The sequence below is a fragment of the Lepisosteus oculatus genome, chromosome 28 (genome assembly GCF_040954835.1).
Source record: "Lepisosteus oculatus isolate fLepOcu1 chromosome 28, fLepOcu1.hap2, whole genome shotgun sequence".
Lineage (NCBI taxonomy): Eukaryota > Metazoa > Chordata > Actinopteri > Semionotiformes > Lepisosteidae > Lepisosteus > Lepisosteus oculatus.
This window is the reverse complement of record NC_090723.1, coordinates 5,676,045-5,696,693: the sequence shown is the minus strand read 5'-3', so window position 1 is coordinate 5,696,693 and position 20,649 is coordinate 5,676,045. Positions and strand designations below refer to the sequence as shown.

At 51.8% G+C, this 20,649-nt stretch overlaps 2 protein-coding genes across 2 annotated transcripts; both read left to right on the top strand.

Moving 5' to 3' along the window:
• The first annotated feature begins 4,309 nt into the window (after nucleotides 1-4,309).
• On the top strand, nucleotides 4,310-6,538 carry LOC102687297 (phenylethanolamine N-methyltransferase). The gene is made up of 3 exons (XM_015362129.2): nucleotides 4,310-4,863; nucleotides 4,977-5,184; nucleotides 5,349-6,538. The coding sequence occupies exons 1-3, from the start codon at nucleotides 4,683-4,685 to the stop codon at nucleotides 5,782-5,784; spliced, it is 825 nt and encodes a 274-aa protein (XP_015217615.2). The 5' UTR covers nucleotides 4,310-4,682; the 3' UTR covers nucleotides 5,785-6,538.
• Nucleotides 6,539-8,061: 1,523 nt separating this feature from the next.
• Nucleotides 8,062-20,128, top strand: pgap3 (post-GPI attachment to proteins phospholipase 3). Its single transcript, XM_069185625.1, has 8 exons — nucleotides 8,062-8,559; nucleotides 10,086-10,183; nucleotides 10,389-10,541; nucleotides 12,055-12,117; nucleotides 12,306-12,367; nucleotides 13,479-13,615; nucleotides 14,229-14,433; nucleotides 15,255-20,128. The coding sequence occupies exons 1-8, from the start codon at nucleotides 8,340-8,342 to the stop codon at nucleotides 15,316-15,318; spliced, it is 1,002 nt and encodes a 333-aa protein (XP_069041726.1). The 5' UTR covers nucleotides 8,062-8,339; the 3' UTR covers nucleotides 15,319-20,128.
• Nucleotides 20,129-20,649: the final 521 nt, after the last annotated feature.

Genomic DNA, 20,649 nt, shown 5'->3' with positions numbered 1-20,649 from the left:
GTCTTGTCTTTGTGAACATGCAGGATATGTGTACTAGCTGTTATGGGTATCTGGACCACAATATACAAAAAAGGGTCTAACTGGTGCTGTTGTCCCCCCAACTCCCTAGTCGTTACTATTTTACTGTTTGGGGTGTATTTGTATTCATCTGTATGAAATTTCAGGTGAGATTTATAATTGGTATAAATCCTGTACCAATTTTTGAGGTTCAGAACTGCACTCATTCAGGTGTGTTGTCTGAAATCTAACTGATTGCACCCCTGCTCCTTGTGGCCTGTCTGAAACTGTGCCACTCCCACTGCAGGCATATCTGATACACTGCCACTCCTGCTGTGGACATGTCTGATACGGTGCCGTTCTCATCTGTGTCTGTTCATTAATTTGTCAACTAGAACTGTTCAGTCAGACATAACATGAAACCAACTGAGCACAGCTTAACGTTAAAACAGTGTCCTTGATGTCAGGTATTTCTGATTGACTGAATGACAAGTTAAGTAAAAGTCTAAGACAATAATCTGATCAATTGAGTCATCAGTAAGCCCTGGAGATGTCAGCTGGAATGTAAACCAGTTGGCACAGTGATCCTGCAGGGCCAGGACTGGGAGACCCCTGAATTGGGCAGAGCAGTGGCACTGTGGCTACAGATCTGCGCCTTTGACTGGAAGGTTGCTGGTTCAAATCCCACGGCCGGCAGAGGAATCCTACTCTGTTGGGCCCCTGAGCAAGGCCCTTCACCCCAGCTGCTCCAGGGGCGCTGTATAAATGGCTGACACTGTGCTCTGACCCCCAGCTTCTCTCTCCCTGTCTGTGTGCCTGTGTGTCTCGTGGAGAGCAAGTTGGGGTCTGCGAAAAGACACATTCCTAATGCAAGAAATTGTATTTGGCCAATAAAGTGATCTTAACTTATCATGAACTCCACTTTTTGAAGGGGACCTGGAGTTGTGACAGCCTTTTTTCCCTCGTCTCCTTTCTAATGAAACTTACAAGCCCCCTTTACAACAGCTGTGTGGGCGGTCTTTCTCACGATCGGAGGCTTGTTGTTCTTGGGAGCTGCAGCAGCCTCTATGTCACGAGATGTGCCAGGGGTAACGCAACAAGGCGCCCAGCGTCCAGACCTTTTAATTCCCACTCGTACGGATGCTCTTTCCACCCTTTTATTCTGTGCCAGCTCCCCCACCCTGCCTGTCTGCCGGGGCATCAGCACAGGGGTATATATAGCACAGTAAACACTGTCCTGCCCCTAGAGCTGGGCTTAACTGCTCCTCACAGCAGAGCCCATAATCCTCCCAGCTCTCTGGGGGGTATTTCCAAAATAAGTGCCACGAATAACTGCCCCAGCATCACAGTGGCCCAGCACTTGCAGAGAGGGGGGGGGTGACCAGGCCTGGTGCAGCCAGGGACGTCTGCCTCTCTGTCTGTCTGATTATCGGTGTGCTGGTGGCAGAGCTGGAGACAGGACGGGGGTAATGGAGTCGTAGATATATAGATAAGGATATAGCTGCACGGAATCCTGACGTTTAAATAAGGACCTGCAAAACACAGCGGGATATTCCAGTTTTCCCAGAATACTTCTGCAGCCGTGGTGATAAACGTCCAGGCTGAGTCTCTCCGGGAAGCGGTAGGCAGGTGCTTTAAGCCACACGGATTACAATGCAGGACAAACAAGACCAAGGCTGTGTCTGGTGACAGCTGGGGATGAGCTGGGAATGTTAGAGGGGGGCAGCAGGGTCCTGTTTCAACCCCTGCTCCAAATAATCCTGTAGGACACTGTTCTCTCCTTTCTTTCATCCCTCACTCCCTGTGTCTCCTCTCTCTCATTCTCTCTTTTTCTTGTTGCTTTTCTTCTTGTTGTTGTTACAAACAGGAGGAGACCCTTTGCCCACCCCACCCCCCACTGTAGTTCGTTTTGGTTGCAAGCAACTAATCAGTCTCCTCTAACTGTTTCGTAAAAAGGCCAGGGTTTAGAATGGGCTCCAACAACATGGCTGGGCATCTTGCTCCATTCTCCCACAACCCTTGGGGTAAAGACGCCGCCACTGGATCTGAGTTCAAATGCACCTCTAAATAGTTTCCACCTGTGTCCTCTTAGATTTTGTGTTTGGGATTCACACTGATTGATCCTAGAAGAGTCCGTTGGAATGATTTTGTCGATGTTTTTGAGGATTGTGAATATGTTAAATCAGGTCCCCTAGTGGTCTTCTCCTCTTCATCACGGCTTTATCTTTCCCTTATAATCTTTCTCTGTCTGACCTTCGCCCTCTCTGTCCCTTTGTGTCTCCATACCTCCCCCTCCTTCCTCTTCATCCCGTTCTTTCTCACTCAAACACTCTCTCCTACTTCATGATAAAAGAGGTGCTGACAGGTGGCCCTCTTACAGAGCCCAGTCTTCTGGGGGACATCTGGAAAGCTCTGTGTATAGTTTGTGTATACCCCCCCTACACACACATACACATTCTCCCTCTTTCCCTATCTCCCTCTCTCTCCACCTCTATCAGTGTGATGGCTGACAGCAGCACAGCGCTTGTCTTTATCAGCATGTCTCTATGTTAATGGAGCTCTGGCTTGAGTTAGCATGCCGTAGGGCGGGCGAATGTGGGACTTTAATAGCCTCGTGGGATGCAGGGAGATGCTATCACAGACTCTCACACTATCCTGATGTCTCCAGAGTGTGTGTGTGTGTGGGGGGTTTTATTGAATTAGTGCGTATCTCAGGACATGTGGCCATGATTGTGGAAACCACACCATGCACTTTCAGGAAAGGGCAGTGACAGCCAGCCCCACCTCCCCTCAGCTGCTCAGTTACCTGCCTGCCATGGAAAGATTCAGTTATTAAATCTCGCACAATTGTTCCTGTAGGAGTCCTGATGTGCGATACCGAGACATATCTGTAAACGATAGAGATAAAAAACGCCACTGGCCAAGACATATCTTTATGAGCATATCAATATTGTTATCAGTGCATGTACCTCCTTATGTACAGTTTATCCTGATGCATTCGTTCTTTCTTTCAATCGCAGTTGGCTAAAGCCATATCGAGCAGTGAGAGTGGAGTATAGAATAATCATGATACACTGTAGCACAGTGATTGTGTACTGTAGCACAGTGAACACACTGATTGTGCAGTGTAGCACAGTGAACACAGTGATGGTGCAGTGTAGCACAGTGATTGTGTACTGTAGCCCAGCGAACACAGTGATGGTGCAGTGTAGCACAGTGAACACAGTGATTGTGCAGTGTAGCACAGGGAACACAGTGATGGTGCAGTGTAGCACAGTGAACATAGTGATCCTGCAGTGTAACACAGTGATTGTGCAGTGTAGCACAGCGAATACAGTGATGGTGCAGTTTAGCACAGTGAACACAGTGATGGTGCAGTGTAGCACAGTGAACACAGTGATGGTGCAGTGTAACACAGTGATGGTGCAGTTTAGCACAATGAACACAGTGATCGTGCAGTGTAACACAGTGATGGTGCAGTGTAGCACAGTGACCACAGTCCTTGACTGGGAGGACAACTTGGAGGGCAAAAAGACACGAGACACAGAGAATGTCAATTGACAGCACCATCCCCTTGCAATGAAGCCAAACACAGACCATGATGGACAAACACAAATACTGACTTTTTTTCCTGAGACATTCAGTTCAGTCAGGAGCCTCACCTGATAGGGGGAAAGGTGAGGGAGTCTAGATTTCTGAAGGAAGTATTCAGCAGGATTGTGCCCTGGAGTGTTTTGTAGAAAGCAGCCATTTTGGATCAACTGGAAAACAAGGGGAGAGGATGAACCAAAATGGTGATGGGCACTCCAGTAAGCGATTACACCTGTAGGCTGGGATAATGAGCCCCAGCTGCTATATAAACCTGATAGAACAGGACAGGAGTCCAGCTTTGGGAATCAGGAGGGAGAGAAAGGCAGTGAAAGAGGTGTGTGGGTTTTATGTCTGTGGTAATTGGGATGGTTTAAATTAATCCTACTTTTTTTTTTCTTCTAGTGAGGAAAATTAGTTAAACTGTAATTATAACTCTACTAAGGGACTATTTTTTTGATCTGGTCTCAAAAGGATTTGTTGGCTTTCTCCAAGGATATAGGCCTTTTTTTTTTGTGCTAAAGAACCTTTGGTCATCTGCCCTGTGGTACAGCCCAGTGGGTGCAGTGTTTTGCAGTAATGGTGTAGCTCAATGAGAATGCAGCAGGGAGAGTGTGCATCCCTGTTGTACTGGAGAGTGGGTGGTGAGAGAGGAAGGAGGGGGGGGGGGATATTAACAGGAGAAGTGTGGGTGGGGTGATCCATTAGTAGATGCTGAGGCAGAGAGAGCCTCCTTAGATCATATCACTGCCCAGGGCTGGGGATGACCTAGGGCATGGAGCAGGAGGGGGACAAGTAAAATTCTCCAGACGCCAGGATTCACTCGCACAAAGCGAGCGAGGGGTATAAATACAGATGGCAGCTCACACCCAGGGACAGACTGAGAGCGGCTCTGCTGCGCTGAGACTCGGGTGCCCTCAGACTGGCACGGCTTCCTCGCAGACGCAGAGCTGCGCTTGCAGGCCGGCGGACGTGGTCTCGATCGCTTGTCTTGTTCTGTTCTCGGCCCGGCGAGACTTAAAACCGGCTACGTCTGCGGGGGAAGTCGAGACGGTCTCGCTCCCGGGATTTAATCCGCAGCCCAGCGAGCGGGAGGGATGGAAAAGCGGGAAGAGGCTGGCATCGAGGCGGGGGTGGCTGCCATGGCTCAGTGCTACCAGCCGTTTGAGCCGGCTGCCTACCTGCAGTACAACTACACCCCTCCCCGAGCGGACTTCTCCCGGCTGGACAGCATCGTTCCCTGGAAACTGGGCTGCCTGCACCGAGCCTTCACTGCGGGTGAGCCTGGCACTGGGGCCGAGTGTGCGTGGGGGGGTGGGGGGCGTCTCCCTGGGTGGATCTGTCGGAGTGAGCGTCCTCTCTTGCTCTGACCCCCTCCTCTGCCCGCCTAGGTGACATCTGCGGGGGCACCCTGGTGGACGTCGGCTCGGGCCCCACGCTGTACCAGGTCCTGAGCGGCTGCGAGGTGTTCGAGAAGCTGGTTCTGACCGACTTCCTGCCGCAGAACCGGGCCGCGCTGCGGCGGTGGTTGGGGGACGACCCGGGCAGCTTCGACTGGAGCCCGTACCTGCGGCACGTCTGCCAGCTGGAGGGCCGCAGGTGAGGCACGCTGGGCACGGCGCTGGGGCCTCATTCCCAAGGTGTGGCCGTCGGTGGGCTGAGATCTCCCTCCGTGTGATGGCCAGAGGGGTATTGATCAAGGCCAGGTCAGGGGTGTGTTCAGACACTTGTATGATTCTGTGTCCCTGTTCGCCCCCCCGCAGCCCGGAGGCGTGGCACGAGAAGGCTGCCCGCCTGCGCTCAGTGGTGACCGACGTCCTGCCCATTGACGTGCACCGTCCCGCCCCCCTGCTGCCCGGTGCCCTGCCTGGCCCGGCGGACTGCCTCGTCTCCTCCTTCTGCCTGGAGGCCGTGAGCCCGGACCGGCCCGCCTTCACCCAGGCGCTGCGCCACGTCTCCACGCTCCTGCGGCCGGGGGGGCACCTGGTGATGATCGGGGCGCTGGAGGAGAGCTACTACCTGGGCGGGCCGGGCGTGCGGATCCCCGTGGTGCCCGTGGACCAGGCCTTCGTCACCGCCAGCCTGGAGGAGTGTGGCTACACCGTGCTGGAGTTCTGCACCTACGTCCTGCCCGCGGACATGTGCGTGGGTGTGGATGATGTGGTGGGCATCTTCTTCCTCAAGGCCAGAAAAAAGTAGAAGGGGGATTGAGAGGGGGCTCCATCGTCATGGCTCCCTACTCAAAGTTAGCCTCGCCAGTCTAATTCGGAGAGTCTGCATCTGCTCCTTGGCTTCTAAATCCCCAACTCGAGACTTGTCCTTCTCGGTTGGTATCTTTACCTTTCGTTCTGAAAGGTGGCGCTGAAGCAATCGCAGCAGGGGCCAGTGGTGCTGTCTGGCGCCAGTCCCCAGATGGGCACTAGTGGCAGATGTGCCCGTCTGTCCAGCTGGGCAGGATGCAGGAACAGGTGGGATTGGAGAGTGAGGAGCAGAGAGGCTGTCTGAAATTCTTGTTCCAGACCCCCACAACTATTTGTGTAATGGCCCTTCTGTTTTTCGGTCTTAAATGCACTTGTTTGCAGTTCCAGCTCGTCTGGGTTGTTTGGAACAATTGCCTTTTCTGTGAAATAGGTGCTATGTAAGATGCAGCTTGTTGATCTGCACTACTTTTATTCTCCTGAACGACGCTGCCTGCCTGTTGTAGAGTCCTGGACCCCTCTCTCACAGACCCCTTTTCAAATACTCGCTGGACAGAGACCAAGTCCTCCTCAACTGAGGCTGAGGCCGTTTAAACAGGGAAGGAACATCAGCCCTGTTTGAGATCCTCACACACTGGATCAGTTCAATTTTACACCCTACATTACAGTCCTTTCAAAGTTGCTTCTTAAACCCACCTCCCCCCCTCATTTAATGTACATTCATTGTGAAACTTGAATAAATTTTCATATCTGAACTTCCCAGTGTACCTTTCTTGAGTAATTCCACCATTTATGTGCATCTCAAAGGATGAGAGGTTCTTTCAGTGGCTTAGGGAGGGTTCAGGCTCCAATGTACCACAGTGCTAAACTCTGCTTGAAAGTTGGAAACTTGTATTGCAAGAAATGCCTTTTGGAGGGGTTAGGTGTCATTTTGTTTGTTTTGGTTCTTTTTAAATGCTGTGTAATCCAGGAATCGGCTAGGTTTACACCTGGTAGAGCTACTTATCAGCTCCAATAGGTTTCATCAACCTGGAATAGATATTGGATTTTTAAGGATGTGGTCTACTTGTGTGAGTGGTACAGTTAATTTAGAGAACTGCAGCTCTTGTCTAATTGGAAACCTAGTAAAAGGCAGCCTTTTCATTTTGTGCAGTCTGAAGTATGACTTTCAAAATGTGCATTTTTGGCCCCGTGTAGAATTACTGACTTGCATTTGGGCATGTTTTTAAATGAAAAGCTGTCACTGTGAAGTTCCCCCAACTGCTCAGTTTTAACTGCTGCTGTGCTTGTTAAAACCCCTCCCTTTCCCATCTTCTCTTCTACTCTAGACTTCTCCCCCAGGACACGTGGGGCTTTGGGGATTTTCCTTAGGTTCTTTGATGGCTGATTAGACAAAGACCTTCACATCATTAGAGGCACAGAGCCTGGCTAGAAAAATATAGAAGAGTGATATAAATAAGAGCATGTCTAGCAAAATAAAACCTGCAGAGAAGCTAGGTCCTCCAGGAACTGGGAGTGAGACCTCCTGCAGTACCCTTTCAGTATCCTGATCCTGCACAAAAACAGGAGAGGAGATGTTGAGCATCATGGTGCTGAATCAAGACTGGTCAGTGGTTCTCAGTCCTGATCCTTCAGAGCCACGCTCTCTCCCGGTTTGTGTTCCAGCTCTTCCCTGTAACCATCAATCTAACTGATCTACTGGCTTGTTTAGGCATTTCTTTCAGTCCTCGATTTTAACTATCCTAAACTGTTGTTTTCCACAACTTCAACATACACACAATCCCATCTCGGCTTGCTTGTTAAAAATAATGGAGCAAATTCTTGACTAAGAAGCTCTTAAGAGGTGGGAATGACAGTGTATCAGACACTGATAACTGGGTACTGTTCAGCTGACCCACCTGCAAGAGAGGAATTCTCAAACCCAGCGGTTGGCACAGGGCTGATACCCAACGCGAATTCCGTGCATATTTTTGTTGTTGTTGTTGTTGTTTTAAAGCTGAAAGGCATTTAAAAAAGGAAACGGAAATCGGTTTACCTGCTGGAGAACAGAAGCCTAGGATTTGCCCAGCACGGGGACTGAGACAAAAGGAACAGGAGGAGTACAACAGGCTCATACAGTGTATGACACCTGCATTTGTCCCTTGCACAGGTGGCGCTTGTGAAGTGGGCGAGTTAGGCGCCTTAGCTTTGGGCTCCCTCTAGTGGCGACAGGGCGCCAGGACACCTTGGGCTTGCGGCTGCCCGGAACTGTGCTACTCGGAGCTCGGAGGCGCGGGGGGAGTGTATTCCCACAGACATAGGAAGTGGAGAGCGGCCGCGGCAGCGCTGCTGGAGCTGGAGCTAGGCAGTGTTGGCACTGCTCGTGTTGCATGCAGTGACGTTTCTGCCAGGTTTGCCCTGCTGCCGCCGAACGCGAAAACCTGCCCGGGGGCCGAGGACGCGATGCCCCGGTGAGACCTGCCGCTGCTTCCCTATGGCTTGATCGCCGCGTCGCCTCCCCCCCTCCCCACCACCCCCGTCGTGTGCCTTCCGTAAACCTGTCCGCCGGGCCCGACGATGTGCCCGTCGCCGTCCCGGGGCACGCAGCACCCCCGCTCCGCTGCCCGCCTGCTCCTGCTGGCGAGCTGCCTGCTCCTGCCGGCTCGGGTCTCCGGGTCCCAGGGAGACAAGGAGCCGTTTTATCGGGATTGTGTCAAGCAGTGTGTCCGAACCAACTGCACCGGATCTCGGCTCAGGGGGTTCGAGTCCTCGCAGCCCCACTACATGGCTCTGACCGGTAAGTCTCCGTGCCGCGATTACCTGCTTTGCGCTAGAAACAGCCGTCTTTTTAAATTACCTACGGACAGACATGCAGTTCTGCAGCAGCAGCAGCAATCGCCCGGATCAACACTGCACCGCTCGCCACGGTAGATCGCGGCTCACAGCAGTTCATTTGGAGATTTTTAATTCGCTGTTCAAAGTTGCCGTCGGAGCTGGGCTACTTTAAGGGTGCAGCTCGTACATTTCGTGTCCACCTAGGGTCACCTTTGTTGGACAGGGGTCGTTCCTTCATCGGGCCAGCACAATTCTGCACGATCGCACGTTTTCCCTGCCTCTCGGCGTGTTCAGTCTCCCGTCAGTGTTGTCCGGCAGTTTGGGAATAAAAGACAGGGCTTGTGCTTGGGTGCAACGGTCCTGTAGCACACCTATCGATCTACCTGGGCGCAGTGCACAGTAGCTCCTGTCGTTGTAACCGGTAAACGGAAAGAAAAGCTTTGAGTAACTGCTGGTGGGCTAATTTTAAGCAAAGAAAAGCGACCATAATCTAAGATACCCTTTGCTGGGTTAAATGAAAGGAAAGATTTGTCAGCGGAAGAGTGTTCTGGTTGTCTTTGCCGCGGCTCAGACATAGCACTGGAGAAAAGGGAAAAGGCGGCCGATATAAATAAAAGCCTCATGCCTCTACAAGTCCCTTCAGCTGACAGCTGTGGCAGAGGCCCTTCCGCCTGTGTAAATTGTACCGGCAGATGGCTGCCTTGAGAAAAACAAGAAATTCGGGCTGAATAAAATGAAATGATTTGTTGCCTCAGAATCCAAGACAAGGTGGGGGAGATGTGGATCAGCAGTGGCCGGTCCTGGGGGGGCAGGTCAGTGTGTCTCCAGGGCTTCAAAGCCTGTTTAAAGCAGCAGCACCTGAAGAGCTGGGAGAGGCAGTTCAACTGGTCCAGTAACCAGCTGGCTTTACGACCCTGCTCCTGAAGATCACCCTGGTGCCTCTGGATATCACTGAGCCCCCTGAGCGCCCGGGGGCTTGGCGCACCCCAGTTACCCCCATTACCCCAATTGTGTGATGGCAGAAACAGGATCTTCGGGGACGATTGTGCCCCAGGACTGTGAGTGTGTGTGTGAGTGTGTGAGTGTGTGAGTGTGTGAGTGAGTGTGTGAGTGTGTGAGTGAGTGAGTGTGTGAGTGAGTGAGCGTGTGAGTGAGTGAGCGTGTGAGTGAGTGAGCGTGTGAGTGAGTGAGCGTGTGAGTGAGTGAGCGTGTGAGTGAGTGTGCGTGTGAGTGAGTGTGCGTGTGAGTGAGGGTGCGTGTGAGTGAGGGTGCGTGTGAGTGAGGGTGCGTGTGAGTGAGGGTGCGTGTGAGTGAGTGTGTGTGTGAGTGTGCGTGCGTGCGCGGGGTCAGTTTCACGGAAGTGTCCCGAGCTGGACGCCGCCGCCCCTGGCGACCGGTCTGGCTCCCTGTGTGAGGTGTGCGTGGCGCGTGTGCGTGGAGGGCTGGGCCGCGTGCCTCAGCGCCTGCTGCCCTTGTGTCCGCCCGCAGGCTGGACCTGCCGCGATGACTGCCGCTACCAGTGCATGTGGACCACGGTGGGGCTGTACCAAGCCGAGGGCTACAGGGTGCCCCAGTTCCACGGCAAGGTGCGTCTCTGCCTCCCTCTGTCCCTCTCGCCTCCCTCCCTCCCTCTCTGCTCCCTGTTTGTGATTCCAGTGGATATTCCCCGTGCTGTCCTCTCTCGCTCAGTGTATAAATACACTGTATATTGCCGGAGGGGCCCAATGGCTCCTCTTGTGTGTGAATGTTCCCGTGTCTGTGCTGACGTGTTCTCTCCCCTCTCTCCCTCAGTGGCCGTTCACACGGTTCCTGTGTTTCGAGGAGCCGGCCTCGGCCCTGGCGTCTCTCCTGAACGGGCTGGCCTGCCTGCTCATGCTGCTCCGATACCGCAGCGCCGTGCCGCGCCAGTCACCCATGTACCACACCACCACCGCCTTCTCTCTGGTCCGTCTGCCTGCCTGTCTGTAGCCTCTTGACTTCATGTCTCTGTCCCAGCCTGCGTCTGGCAGGCTCTGCCACTGCGTGGTTCAGCGTGTCTGACTGAGGCTTATTGTGAGTCTCAAGTGCCAGTGTGTCTTGACTGTGGGTCTCGGGGTGTGAACAGTGCCAGTGTGTCTTGACTGTGGGTCTCGGGGTGTTGGCAGTGCCAGTGTGTCTTGACTGTGGGTCTCGGGGTGTGAACAGTGCCAGTGTGTCTTGACTGTGGGTCTCGGGGTGTGAACAGTGCCAGTGTGTCTTGACTGTGGGTCTCGGGGTGTTGGCAGTGCCAGTGTGTCTTGACTGTGGGTCTCGGGGTGTGAACAGTGCCAGTGTGTCTTGACTGTGGATCTCGGGGTGTGAGCAGTGCCAGTGTGTCTTGACTGTGGGTCTCGGGGTGTGAACAGTGCCAGTGTGTCTTGACTGAGGGTCTCGGGGTGTGAGCAGTGCCAGTGTGTCTTGACTGTGGGTCTCGGGGTGTGAACAGTGCCAGTGTGTCTTGACTGTGGGTCTCGGGGTGTGAACAGTGCCAGTGTGTCTTGACTGTGGGTCTCGGGGTGTTGGCAGTGCCAGTGTGTCTTGACAGTGGGTCTCGGGGTGTTGGCAGTGCCAGTGTGTCTTGACAGTGGGTCTCGGGGTGTGAGCAGTGCCAGTGTGTCTTGACTGTGGGTCTCGGGGTGTTGGCAGTGCCAGTGTGTCTTGACTGTGAGTCTCGGGGTGTGAACAGTGCCAGTGTGTCTTGACTGTGGCTCTCGGGGTGTGAACAGTGCCAGTGTGTCTTGACTGTGGGTCTCGGGGTGTGAGCAGTGCCAGTGTGTCTTGACTGTGGCTCTCGGGGTGTGAACAGTGCCAGTGTGTCTTGACTGTGGCTCTCGGGGTGTTGGCAGTGCCAGTGTGTCTTGACTGTGGGTCTCGGGGTGTGAACAGTGCCAGTGTGTCTTGACTGTGGGTCTCGGGGTGTGAGCAGTGCCAGTGTGTCTTGACTGTGGGTCTCGGGGTGTGAACAGTGCCAGTGTGTCTTGACTGTGAGTCTCGGGGTGTGAACAGTGCCAGTGTGTCTTGACTGTGGGTCTCGGGGTGTGAACAGTGCCAGTGTGTCTTGACTGTGGGTCTCGGGGTGTGAGCAGTGCCAGTGTGTCTTGACTGTGGATCTCGGGGTGTGAACAGTGCCAGTGTGTCTTGACTGTGGGTCTCGGGGTGTGAACAGTGCCAGTGTGTCTTGACTGTGGGTCTCGGGGTGTGAACAGTGCCAGTGTGTCTTGACTGTGGGTCTCGGGGTGTGAGCAGTGCCAGTGTGTCTTGACTGTGGGTCTCGGGGTGTGAACAGTGCCAGTGTGTCTTGACTGTGGGTCTCGGGGTGTGAACAGTGCCAGTGTGTCTTGACTGTGGGTCTCGGGGTGTGAACAGTGCCAGTGTGCCTTGACTGTGGGTCTCGGGGTGTGAACAGTGCCAGTGTGTCTCACCATGTCTGTCTCTGCAGGTGTCTCTGAATGCCTGGTTCTGGTCCACAGTGTTCCACACACGGGACACCTATCTAACCGAGGTAACGCTACAGAAGAGAACTAGACAGCAGAGCAGGCATTAAATAACTGGAAAATATTTGGTGCCCTTTGATTGCAAATGAAAAAAATCATCAGTATTCAAGTCATATCCCTTTGTGGATTCTTGCTGCCAAGCTTAATACAACCGGCTGTCCTGTCCTGCCTGCCCACCCATCTCCTTCTCTTGCAGAAAATGGATTACTTCTGCGCGTCGGCCGTCATCCTTTACTCCATCTACCTGTGCTGTGTGAGGTAATGAGCGACTCTTCTCTGATTGGCCGTGCGAGCTGTCCGTTCCTTGCTGTCCCTCCCCCTTGCGCTGTTGTGCTGTGTGCGTCCAGCCAGCAGCGATTTCAGGGAAAAGGGAGTTTTTGCAGTTTCAGGTTTTACCGGCTTGTGGAAGTTGTAGAGACGGGGGGGGGGAGAGCCGCTAAGTGTCGAATTCATGAAATGGAACAATGTGGCCGCGCAGCAGGGATCTGTTTTGTCCCACTGGATGGTTCGTTTCAGTCATGGGCAAGTGGATGAATTTTTTCTGGGGGGGCTGAATTCAGCATGTTCGGCAGGAGGCTGACAGTCTAATGCTGAGGTCCTAGTCAGGTAAATGCTAGAAGACTGGACTCAGTGACCAGATTCGTTTCAGGGGAATGGATGAGCAATTCAACCTGCTAAACTAAGGTTTTCTCATCTAAACAACTTTGTTCTCTGGGCAAAGAGCACAGGAGAAATTAAGCATGTCTGGATTACTGGTGTTAAGCCACTCAACCCCAGCAGTGTAATCCACTCACTGTCTCCGCTGTGATCCAGGCAGGGCTGAAGGGATCTCTGGTGCGGGACCTGTCAGCAGGGGTTGCTGGGGCTGCGCGAACTGCAGCGTGGGAGTAACGCTCACAAGGTCGTGGGTTCAAATCAAACACTCCACACCCAGACATCTCCAGTTATATTCCCAGCTATCCACAGCTGTACAAGTGATTGCTGCTTTGGTTAAAAACCACATCAATTCTGCTTGACAAACATTGGAACATGCAGGAGTGCCATTGCAAGTTGTTATGAATGGTGTGACTTGGTAGTTTGCTGCGCCCTAGTGTTGGTGCCTATGTGCAGCTGTGGCAGGTTTCCTGTTAGCAGCATGGGGAATCTCGGGGGTTTGTGTCAGTGTTGGGGTGTGGAGCCTGTGGAACCGGGCACTAAAATGGGGACTGGGCAGCTACTTCTCAGTTAGGAACGGATCGAGACTTTTGAAAAACGGGTGATTTGCCTTCGTATCTAGTCGTTGGTCTTCATTGGCGGACTTCGACGTGGGGTGACGCTCACCGACGTCTCTTTTCCTCCTTCCCGCCTTCTCCGCCTGGCTCTGCCCCAGGACGCTGGGACTGCGCCGCCCCGGCCTGTCCAGTGTGGTGGGCGTGGTGCTGATCCTGGCCTTCACCTCGCACGTCTCCTATCTCACCTTCGTCCGCTTCGACTACGGCTACAACATGGCCGCCAACGCTACCATCGGTGAGGAAGAGGGAGGGAGGAGGCTTGGGGGGGGGGGATTGTGGCAGTGGACTCTGTGAGAGGAACAGTCTACAGCCATGAGTCTGCCTGCTTTGTAACTTTGTGCAGAAAGGTAGTTTTGGGAACAGTTGTTTTGATGAAAACATGACGTCAATGGCTTTGACGTACATTTGCATTCGTTTAGAATAGTTTTATCCCATGCAATGCCAGTCTAGCACTCTCTGGGCTTTGCTCATTCAGTGGAGGCAGCGCTCCTGGACAACGTAAATTTTATAAACAACATACAGACAAACGTGTGTCTGCAAAAAAAAACGCAACGACAACAAACGACAAGAACAATGCTGCACGGATCGCTACAGTAGACCCTGACTCACAGCAGTTCATCTAGAGATTTAATTAGCTTGTGGACACCGCTGTTTACAGACACCAACTATGCAGGTTTGTGGATAAGGGGTTTGAGCAGGTGTAAAGTGAGCACATTCTGGTGTTCTTCCCCTGGGCTCTAGCTGTGAGACCGCGTGCTGTCATTGTTTGTACCTGTGGGTGTCACATGGTGCAGTGTGACCCCTGCCTGACCCCTCTCTCTCTCTCTCTCTGTGTGTGTGTGTGTCAGGGATGGTCAACCTCCTGTGGTGGCTGTGCTGGTGCTGGATGAACCGGCGGATTCTGCCGTACTGGTGGAAGTGCGGCTCTGTGGTCCTGCTGCTGCATGGGCTGGCGCTGCTGGAGCTGCTGGACTTCCCCCCTCTGCTCTGGGTGCTGGACGCCCACGCCATCTGGCACCTCAGCACTGTGCCCGTGCACTTCCTGTTCTACAGGTGAGGCGCGCCGCGGAGAGCCGGAGTCCGCCAGCCCCTCTCCCCGCTCCCCTCTTTCCTGCGGTTTCCCTCGCATCCTGGGACGGCCTGCGGCTGATCGCGTCACCTGGCAGCACAGGATCTGCGGATTTCCGCTGCGCTTTCTAGAGTGGCTCCTCCGAGTTGTTCCTGGTCTCTCTCTGTCCTGTCTGAGGTCACGCGGTGTCACGTCACAGGCTGCCAGGGTGATGCCGAAACACTGCTGTCAAAATACTCATCCCTTCCCACAATTTAGATGTCCCGGATATTTTCCGATTCCTGGGTCTCTGGGACGTGCAGTAGGGGGTTAAGTGAAGGAGCTGGGCGGCTCTGGGTGTGTCTGGGACTTGATGACGGAGCTGCGTGTTGCACTGGGGTCCGTGCTCACGGTGTCTCCCACAGATTCACTGTTGGTCTCTCCCTTTCCTGGAGGCGGTAAGCCCACGTCTTAAACCATCAGATAGATGAGCAGCGACTTCATCAGAAGCGACATCTGAAAGTGAAACGGATCATTCCCTTTGTGTTGTAGTTTTCTTTGAGATGGGGGTCAGTAGTGCTGGATTTGAGTGCACTCAACATCTCGTGTGTCCTCAGGTGTGGGTTGTGACCGGGGTACTGTCTGGGTGGCAGGCAGTAACGTCAGGAAACCGAGTTCCAGGGCTACTGCCCCAGGGCACGATCCCACCCTCTAGCTCCCTTGCCCAGTCCTCTTTTCACTCTTCCCATTCTGTTCCTCCTTTCTTTTCCCCCTGCCCTCCTTCCCTCGCTCCCATCTGACCCCCTCTCTCTCCTCTCTCCCCCAGTTTCCTGATCGACGACAGCCTGCACCTCCTCAACACAGAGAAGACGGGGGTGAAGCTGGAGTAGGAGAGGCCTGGCCCCAGCTGCTCGTCTCTTTGGGCTCTCCGGTCTGGAGAGGAGCACGCCCTGGTTTCCCCAGCAACCACACTGTTTTTCCCCACTTTTAAAGACATTTTCAGATTTTAATTTGGATTTTATTTTGGGGGAAGAGGGGAGGGGGTGGGGAGGGAGAGATTTTATGTTGTGCCATGATTGATTTCTTTCGAGTTTTATTTATTTATCTTTATTTGCATTCACTGAGCTTTGCCTTGTGGGGGTGAGTGGAGGCCCAGTCAGCGAGACTGTGCTGAGAACCCCCCTCCCAGCAGTGTGTTTTATTGACAGGGGAGCCTCTGAGATCTCTGAGATCTGTCCTGGGTTTTCGTGAGCTGCAGGATACTTACATTAAGAGTCTTAAAGAATTTAATGAGCGGTGCTCTCTCACGCTGTCTGGGGGTAGGGCATCTGTGCTGTCTGCAGGGGTAGAAAGGGTGCTGATGGGTGTTGTCCAACATCCTGTTTTGCAAAGGATGCTGGGAGAATTATTCTCTCACCCCGACTGAAGGAAACGGGGACCTGACCTCTCAGCTGGGCTGATGTAGCTGCAGCGTTGTCATCGTTACCAGCCTCGGCAGTCATCCCACTTTTTATGTGCTGCTTATATTTTAAGCTGTCTGCATTCGTTTGCACTGGAAACGTAGCTAGGACTAGTTTAACAGGTGAGGTGGCGGGGAGAGAGGTGTCCACGGAGAGGAGGGGGTTAAAAAGAGGTGAAGCAAACCGGGACCAGCCACTTTGAGCAGTTTTTAAGACGCATGGCTGGTCTTGCCTTAATATGGTTCACTCTGTCCAAGCTCGTGCAGATTACAGTAGCTTGCCTTGGCGTCGGTTGCTTGGTAGATTGCGATTGGCCCTTTCATTACAGGTTTTCTGCTTCTGTTTGAAGCAGCAGCAGAACCTTCGGAGCTGGAAGACGTCATTGGCTTAGTTGGACCAATTTGCCAACGAGCCGATTCAGGTGGTTGAATGTCCGTGGACAGGGCAGTCCTTCTGGGCTGCAGTTGTGCCGCGCGGCCAGCAGAGGGAGACGTGGTCCTCAGTGTTTGACGCTGTGCTGCCCTGTGCCCTCTGGGGCTCCACGGGGTCAGTGCCAAGCCCTTCATTAGGGATTGACGTGCCTTTGAGCTCAGCTGAGATAAGCCTGGGGCTTTTTCATAGTCGTTAGCAGACAAGGTCTGCTACTAGGTGTTGGTGAAGGGGGTTACACGCTTACATTGCTGACTGGGTGCTCTGTGGTCCTGTTTTAGAGATTTGCCATTTACAGATTTTGTTGCTGCTTTTTTTTCTTAAAGATTACTGTTATATCCTAATTGTTATTGATCTATTTGTTAAGGGTAATGCTTTTTTCACAGAGGGGTGGCAGTGCTCCTATTGCACAGCAGTCTCTCATTTTACCAGCTTAAGGGCTGTTCTATATAATGAGCCAGCACCAGGCCTCTGCTGGTTAACATGGTTTTGACTGGATTTACATAAGTAGATCCATGAAGCTAAAATATCTGTTTTCTGTAAGGTATGTAGCGGAGTCTACCAGCTTGTAAAATCCTGAAATGGATGGCGCTGCTGTGCAATGAGACTTCTGTCTCCTTCCCTGTTAAATGGTGTGATTTTGTTTTGGGGGGGGGGGTGGGGGAGTGTTTTTTGACCAAAAGGATTATCAATCTCATTCACCTGGCTGCCTTTATTTTCACAGGGACAGGGAAGGGGTGTGTGTGTGTTTTGGAGGGGGGGGGGGGTCTGTCTCCGATCAGGTGACCCTGTCTTCTCCAATGGGATCGCTGTGTGTTTGCTGCGAGTGTGTGGTGTTATGACTGTTCTTGGATCATTTGTTTTGGGAGTGCGACTGGCCTGGGGGAGGGCAGTAGTGTGTGGCTATCTTGAAAGCTAAGCATGTCTGGTCCTGGGCAGTACTGGAATGGAGACTGCTGTTGCAAGTGGTGTTGGTGGACCAGTAGGTGGTGCTCAGAATTTCTGAATTTCCAAAAACTGGTGCCCCAAGTCAGAGGTCCTGACTTCTTGATCTTTAGAGGTCTGGGGGCACTGCTTGTTAGAGTAGGAACACCAAATTCCATGTGACTCACATTGAACTTCATAAAACAAAATACAACTTCATCTCAAACATCGCTTTATAGGCACCCCTCGTATGGAAATGAGGTCACCCTGTCTTAGCATGAAGCAGCTGTGTAGTTATTCTGATGCGAGATTGGGAAGGCTAAGATGCTGAAGAACGCTGATTTACCAGCCCTGTGGCCAGAGAAGACAGGAGTTTTGAATGCGTACTGTACTGGTGCTTTTTAGGTATTCCCGGCTGGCTATTTTAAATTCAGATAGCAGTTCTAACCTGCACTGTGCCCTTCAGACAATGCAATAACTTCCATTTGGGGGAAAAAACTGCAGCTCATCCCCTTCCCCCATCACCCTCAAAAAACCTGATGGGTCGTGAGGTGTTGTCTTGTTGTCCTTCATCAACGGGATCCAGCTCTTCCAGTGTCTCCCTTATTTTTATTGTGCACCTCTGCCAGTGCTTCACCCTGGGTGCTGTTTGGGTCTGGGCTTCAGCTTCCATGTTTTTTTTTTCCCCCGGACTCAACTAGTTTTACCTCATGACTTAAAAATGTGCCACCGTCAGGTGTTTTCGTCTGGGTTGTGCCCCGCTGTCCACCGTGTGAGTGCGAGTGAGCCTACATCACCGTGTTGGTGTGGTTACATGCACGTCATTCCCCAGACAGGACCACCGTGCATTGAATTCCCGAGAGGAAGATGACAGGGATTCACAGCCATGGAAAAGCTGTGGGAGTGGGTGCCAAAGGTTTGACTGAGGCTACACAGCAGGCTGCCATGAGTCAGGTGTGGAGAATGGTGATGGCACTGGGCCGTTACTTGAAAGGCTGTATGGAACTGACAGTAGCTGAGTTTTTAGTAAGGAAGTCTACCCTGATTGCTTCAGTATAAAAGTGCCAACATTGCTCGAAAGTGTATGTGTGTTTCCTGTTCCTTATGAGACAAGGGGAATAGAAACTCTGGCCCTCAGTCCCACCTGACCCCAGCCTAGTGTTTAAGAGCCTTTAAAATGAATACTGTTTAAATTGAAGTGCCAAAAGTATAGAAGCGAGTAGCAAAGCATAGATCGGGTGGCCGTGATTGATGACGGGGCTGTCATGAAAACCATGACTGGAAATCAAGCCCCAAAGGATTGTGGGAAACCTGTGAGATGCATCGTGGGATTTCAGTTCTCACACTTGTGTCCGAGCTAGGAGCCGGTGGTTCTGTCTTGCGGCTCTGGAAAAGAAATTCTACCAAGCTTAGTCCAAAGTGTCCAGTTCTGCGTGGGTTGGTAAATTCCGTTGGTTCTGGTCTTTTTTTTTTTTGCCGAAGTAGGTGTGGGTCAGGATGGAAATAAGAACATGACGTTTTCAAATGAAAGAAGGACCATTTTGGTCATGTGATAGTTTGGTAGTAAATGGAATACAAAAGATATGTCTGGATGTTTCTTCAAGGACATCAGAGTTTGGGTCTCAGCCACCCGACTTGAAAGTCTGTTCCAGGTAGCTCTTTATAAAAAAACGTTTTTAAACAGTTTCAAACTTCTCAGTTCTTATGCATTTTCAAGCTTTACAACAGACAATTCCAGTGCAAGTGTGTGCTGGCTGGGGTAAGTGTGCAGTTCAGCGCTTCAGTGTCCTTGAGGAAGTGTGTGTCCTTGGGTGGACAGTGTGTGTTTGACAACTGAGATAAACTGCTTTGAACTGGGAGACAGGGAAAACAGACATCTTTGTGCAGACTGTGAGCAATTCAGTGTGTATTGTTGAGCAGTGAGGCTGCATTGGTATATAAGTCTATGTTGGAGTGTGTTCGCAGGATAAAATTAGTGGTGAACTGTACAAAGTCTGCTTTTTTAACAGAAAAAAAGGTATTCTCTCATTTCTTTGGGGGTGGGGGCAGGATGCAGTTCACTTTGAGGACTTTGCAGTTATACTTTGTACTTGGTGCAGCTACATTATACCTTGTAATTGCAAACTGTTTTAACAGAGTTAAAGTCCGTTAAATTCATACAACCGATTGTGCAGAACAAGGTAACTAGTATGACCCTTTCTTTACATACTAACCTGTGTGCTCACAAATGCAGAACACTGCCAGTTTGTCCTGGGCAGGTGATATGTCTGAGTTGTGTGATTGTATGTGTGTAGGCTGCTGTATCCCTGGGAACCCTGTGATTGATCTGGGAATGTGTGTGTGTGTCTGTCCCTTGCTGTCCGGGATCCTGAATGCTTGTGTTTGCGGTGCAAGAGTACGTCTCCACTAAGATAGTAGGATGATAGATGATGTGGATAAATCTAGCAGCTTTCAGATACAGAGAGAGAGTGAGACGGTGGACAGAGAGAGGGGGGAGATTTAGGATTGAGTCAGGGGGGCAGGATGGCAGAAATTCGGACTGACTCACTTTGGAAGGTGGAGTGGAGAGGATTGTTTCCTGCATACAAAACGTGTCAACTTCCATTCCGTTTTGACGGCCACAAACCTTAAAAGAGCAAGTGGGCGTCCCTGCAGGTGTCCCCAGGTCTATATATATATAAATACCCGAGCCCTTCCTAACCAGTTGGCATGCCACCAGACACTTTGTGCTCCACAGCGCCCCCTCTCTGCTACGTATGCACATTGTCATTTTTTTCTTCTCTTTGGGAATGATGAACCTGTATATATCCAGTGTTGTATCCAAAAAAAAAGGAGCTTTAAAATGCAAACGAATGAGAATCCAAATAAATAGTCTTCTGTTACTTCAGCTGCCATTTTTGTTGTGTTTTTTTAAAGTCACAGCACCTTCCAGGAGTTCGTCTTTCTCTTAAACTTGTTGTGGGTGTTGAGGACTTGTGTGTTGTAGTCCTGCAGTATCAGGAATGACCAGGGCACAGTGTTGAGAGGCACGAAGGTCTCGGAGAGGGCATACACACACAATACCGGTCCAGGAGGAAAGAGATTGTCCACATCTTGACCCCAGTCCTTTTCTCTGCTGTGAAGAGAGGTGGGTAGCCGATATGGTGGCCACCAATGACTGGCCTTGTTCGTATCTTACAGACAGTACAATTCAGGGGTGTGGGTCAACACTGTTCAGGGGCCTTTTTAAAGTAAAATGAACTTGGTTCCCCAGTTTGCCTTATGAGTTATCACCCATAGTCAACAATACTTAAAATGCGTCCTCAGTGGTCACTTTCTTGGGGTGGGGACTGAATTGCAACAGTTTAGCAGGGGCTGAAAACAGACCTGACTGACGTGTGAGGTGTTGTCTCCCTCCATTTATTTGTG

Coding starts and splice junctions, on each gene's coding strand:
- LOC102687297 (XM_015362129.2), top strand. CDS start 4,683: ATGGAAAAGCGGGAAGAGGCTGGCATCGAGGCGGGGGTGGCTGCCATG. Junction 4,864..4,976: donor GCACCGAGCCTTCACTGCGG/GTGAGCCTGGCA, acceptor CTGCCCGCCTAG/GTGACATCTGCGGGGGCACC. Junction 5,185..5,348: donor TGCCAGCTGGAGGGCCGCAG/GTGAGGCACGCT, acceptor GCCCCCCCGCAG/CCCGGAGGCGTGGCACGAGA.
- pgap3 (XM_069185625.1), top strand. CDS start 8,340: ATGTGCCCGTCGCCGTCCCGGGGCACGCAGCACCCCCGCTCCGCTGCC. Junction 10,542..12,054: donor CCACCACCGCCTTCTCTCTG/GTCCGTCTGCCT, acceptor CTGTCTCTGCAG/GTGTCTCTGAATGCCTGGTT. Junction 12,368..13,478: donor ATCTACCTGTGCTGTGTGAG/GTAATGAGCGAC, acceptor GCTCTGCCCCAG/GACGCTGGGACTGCGCCGCC.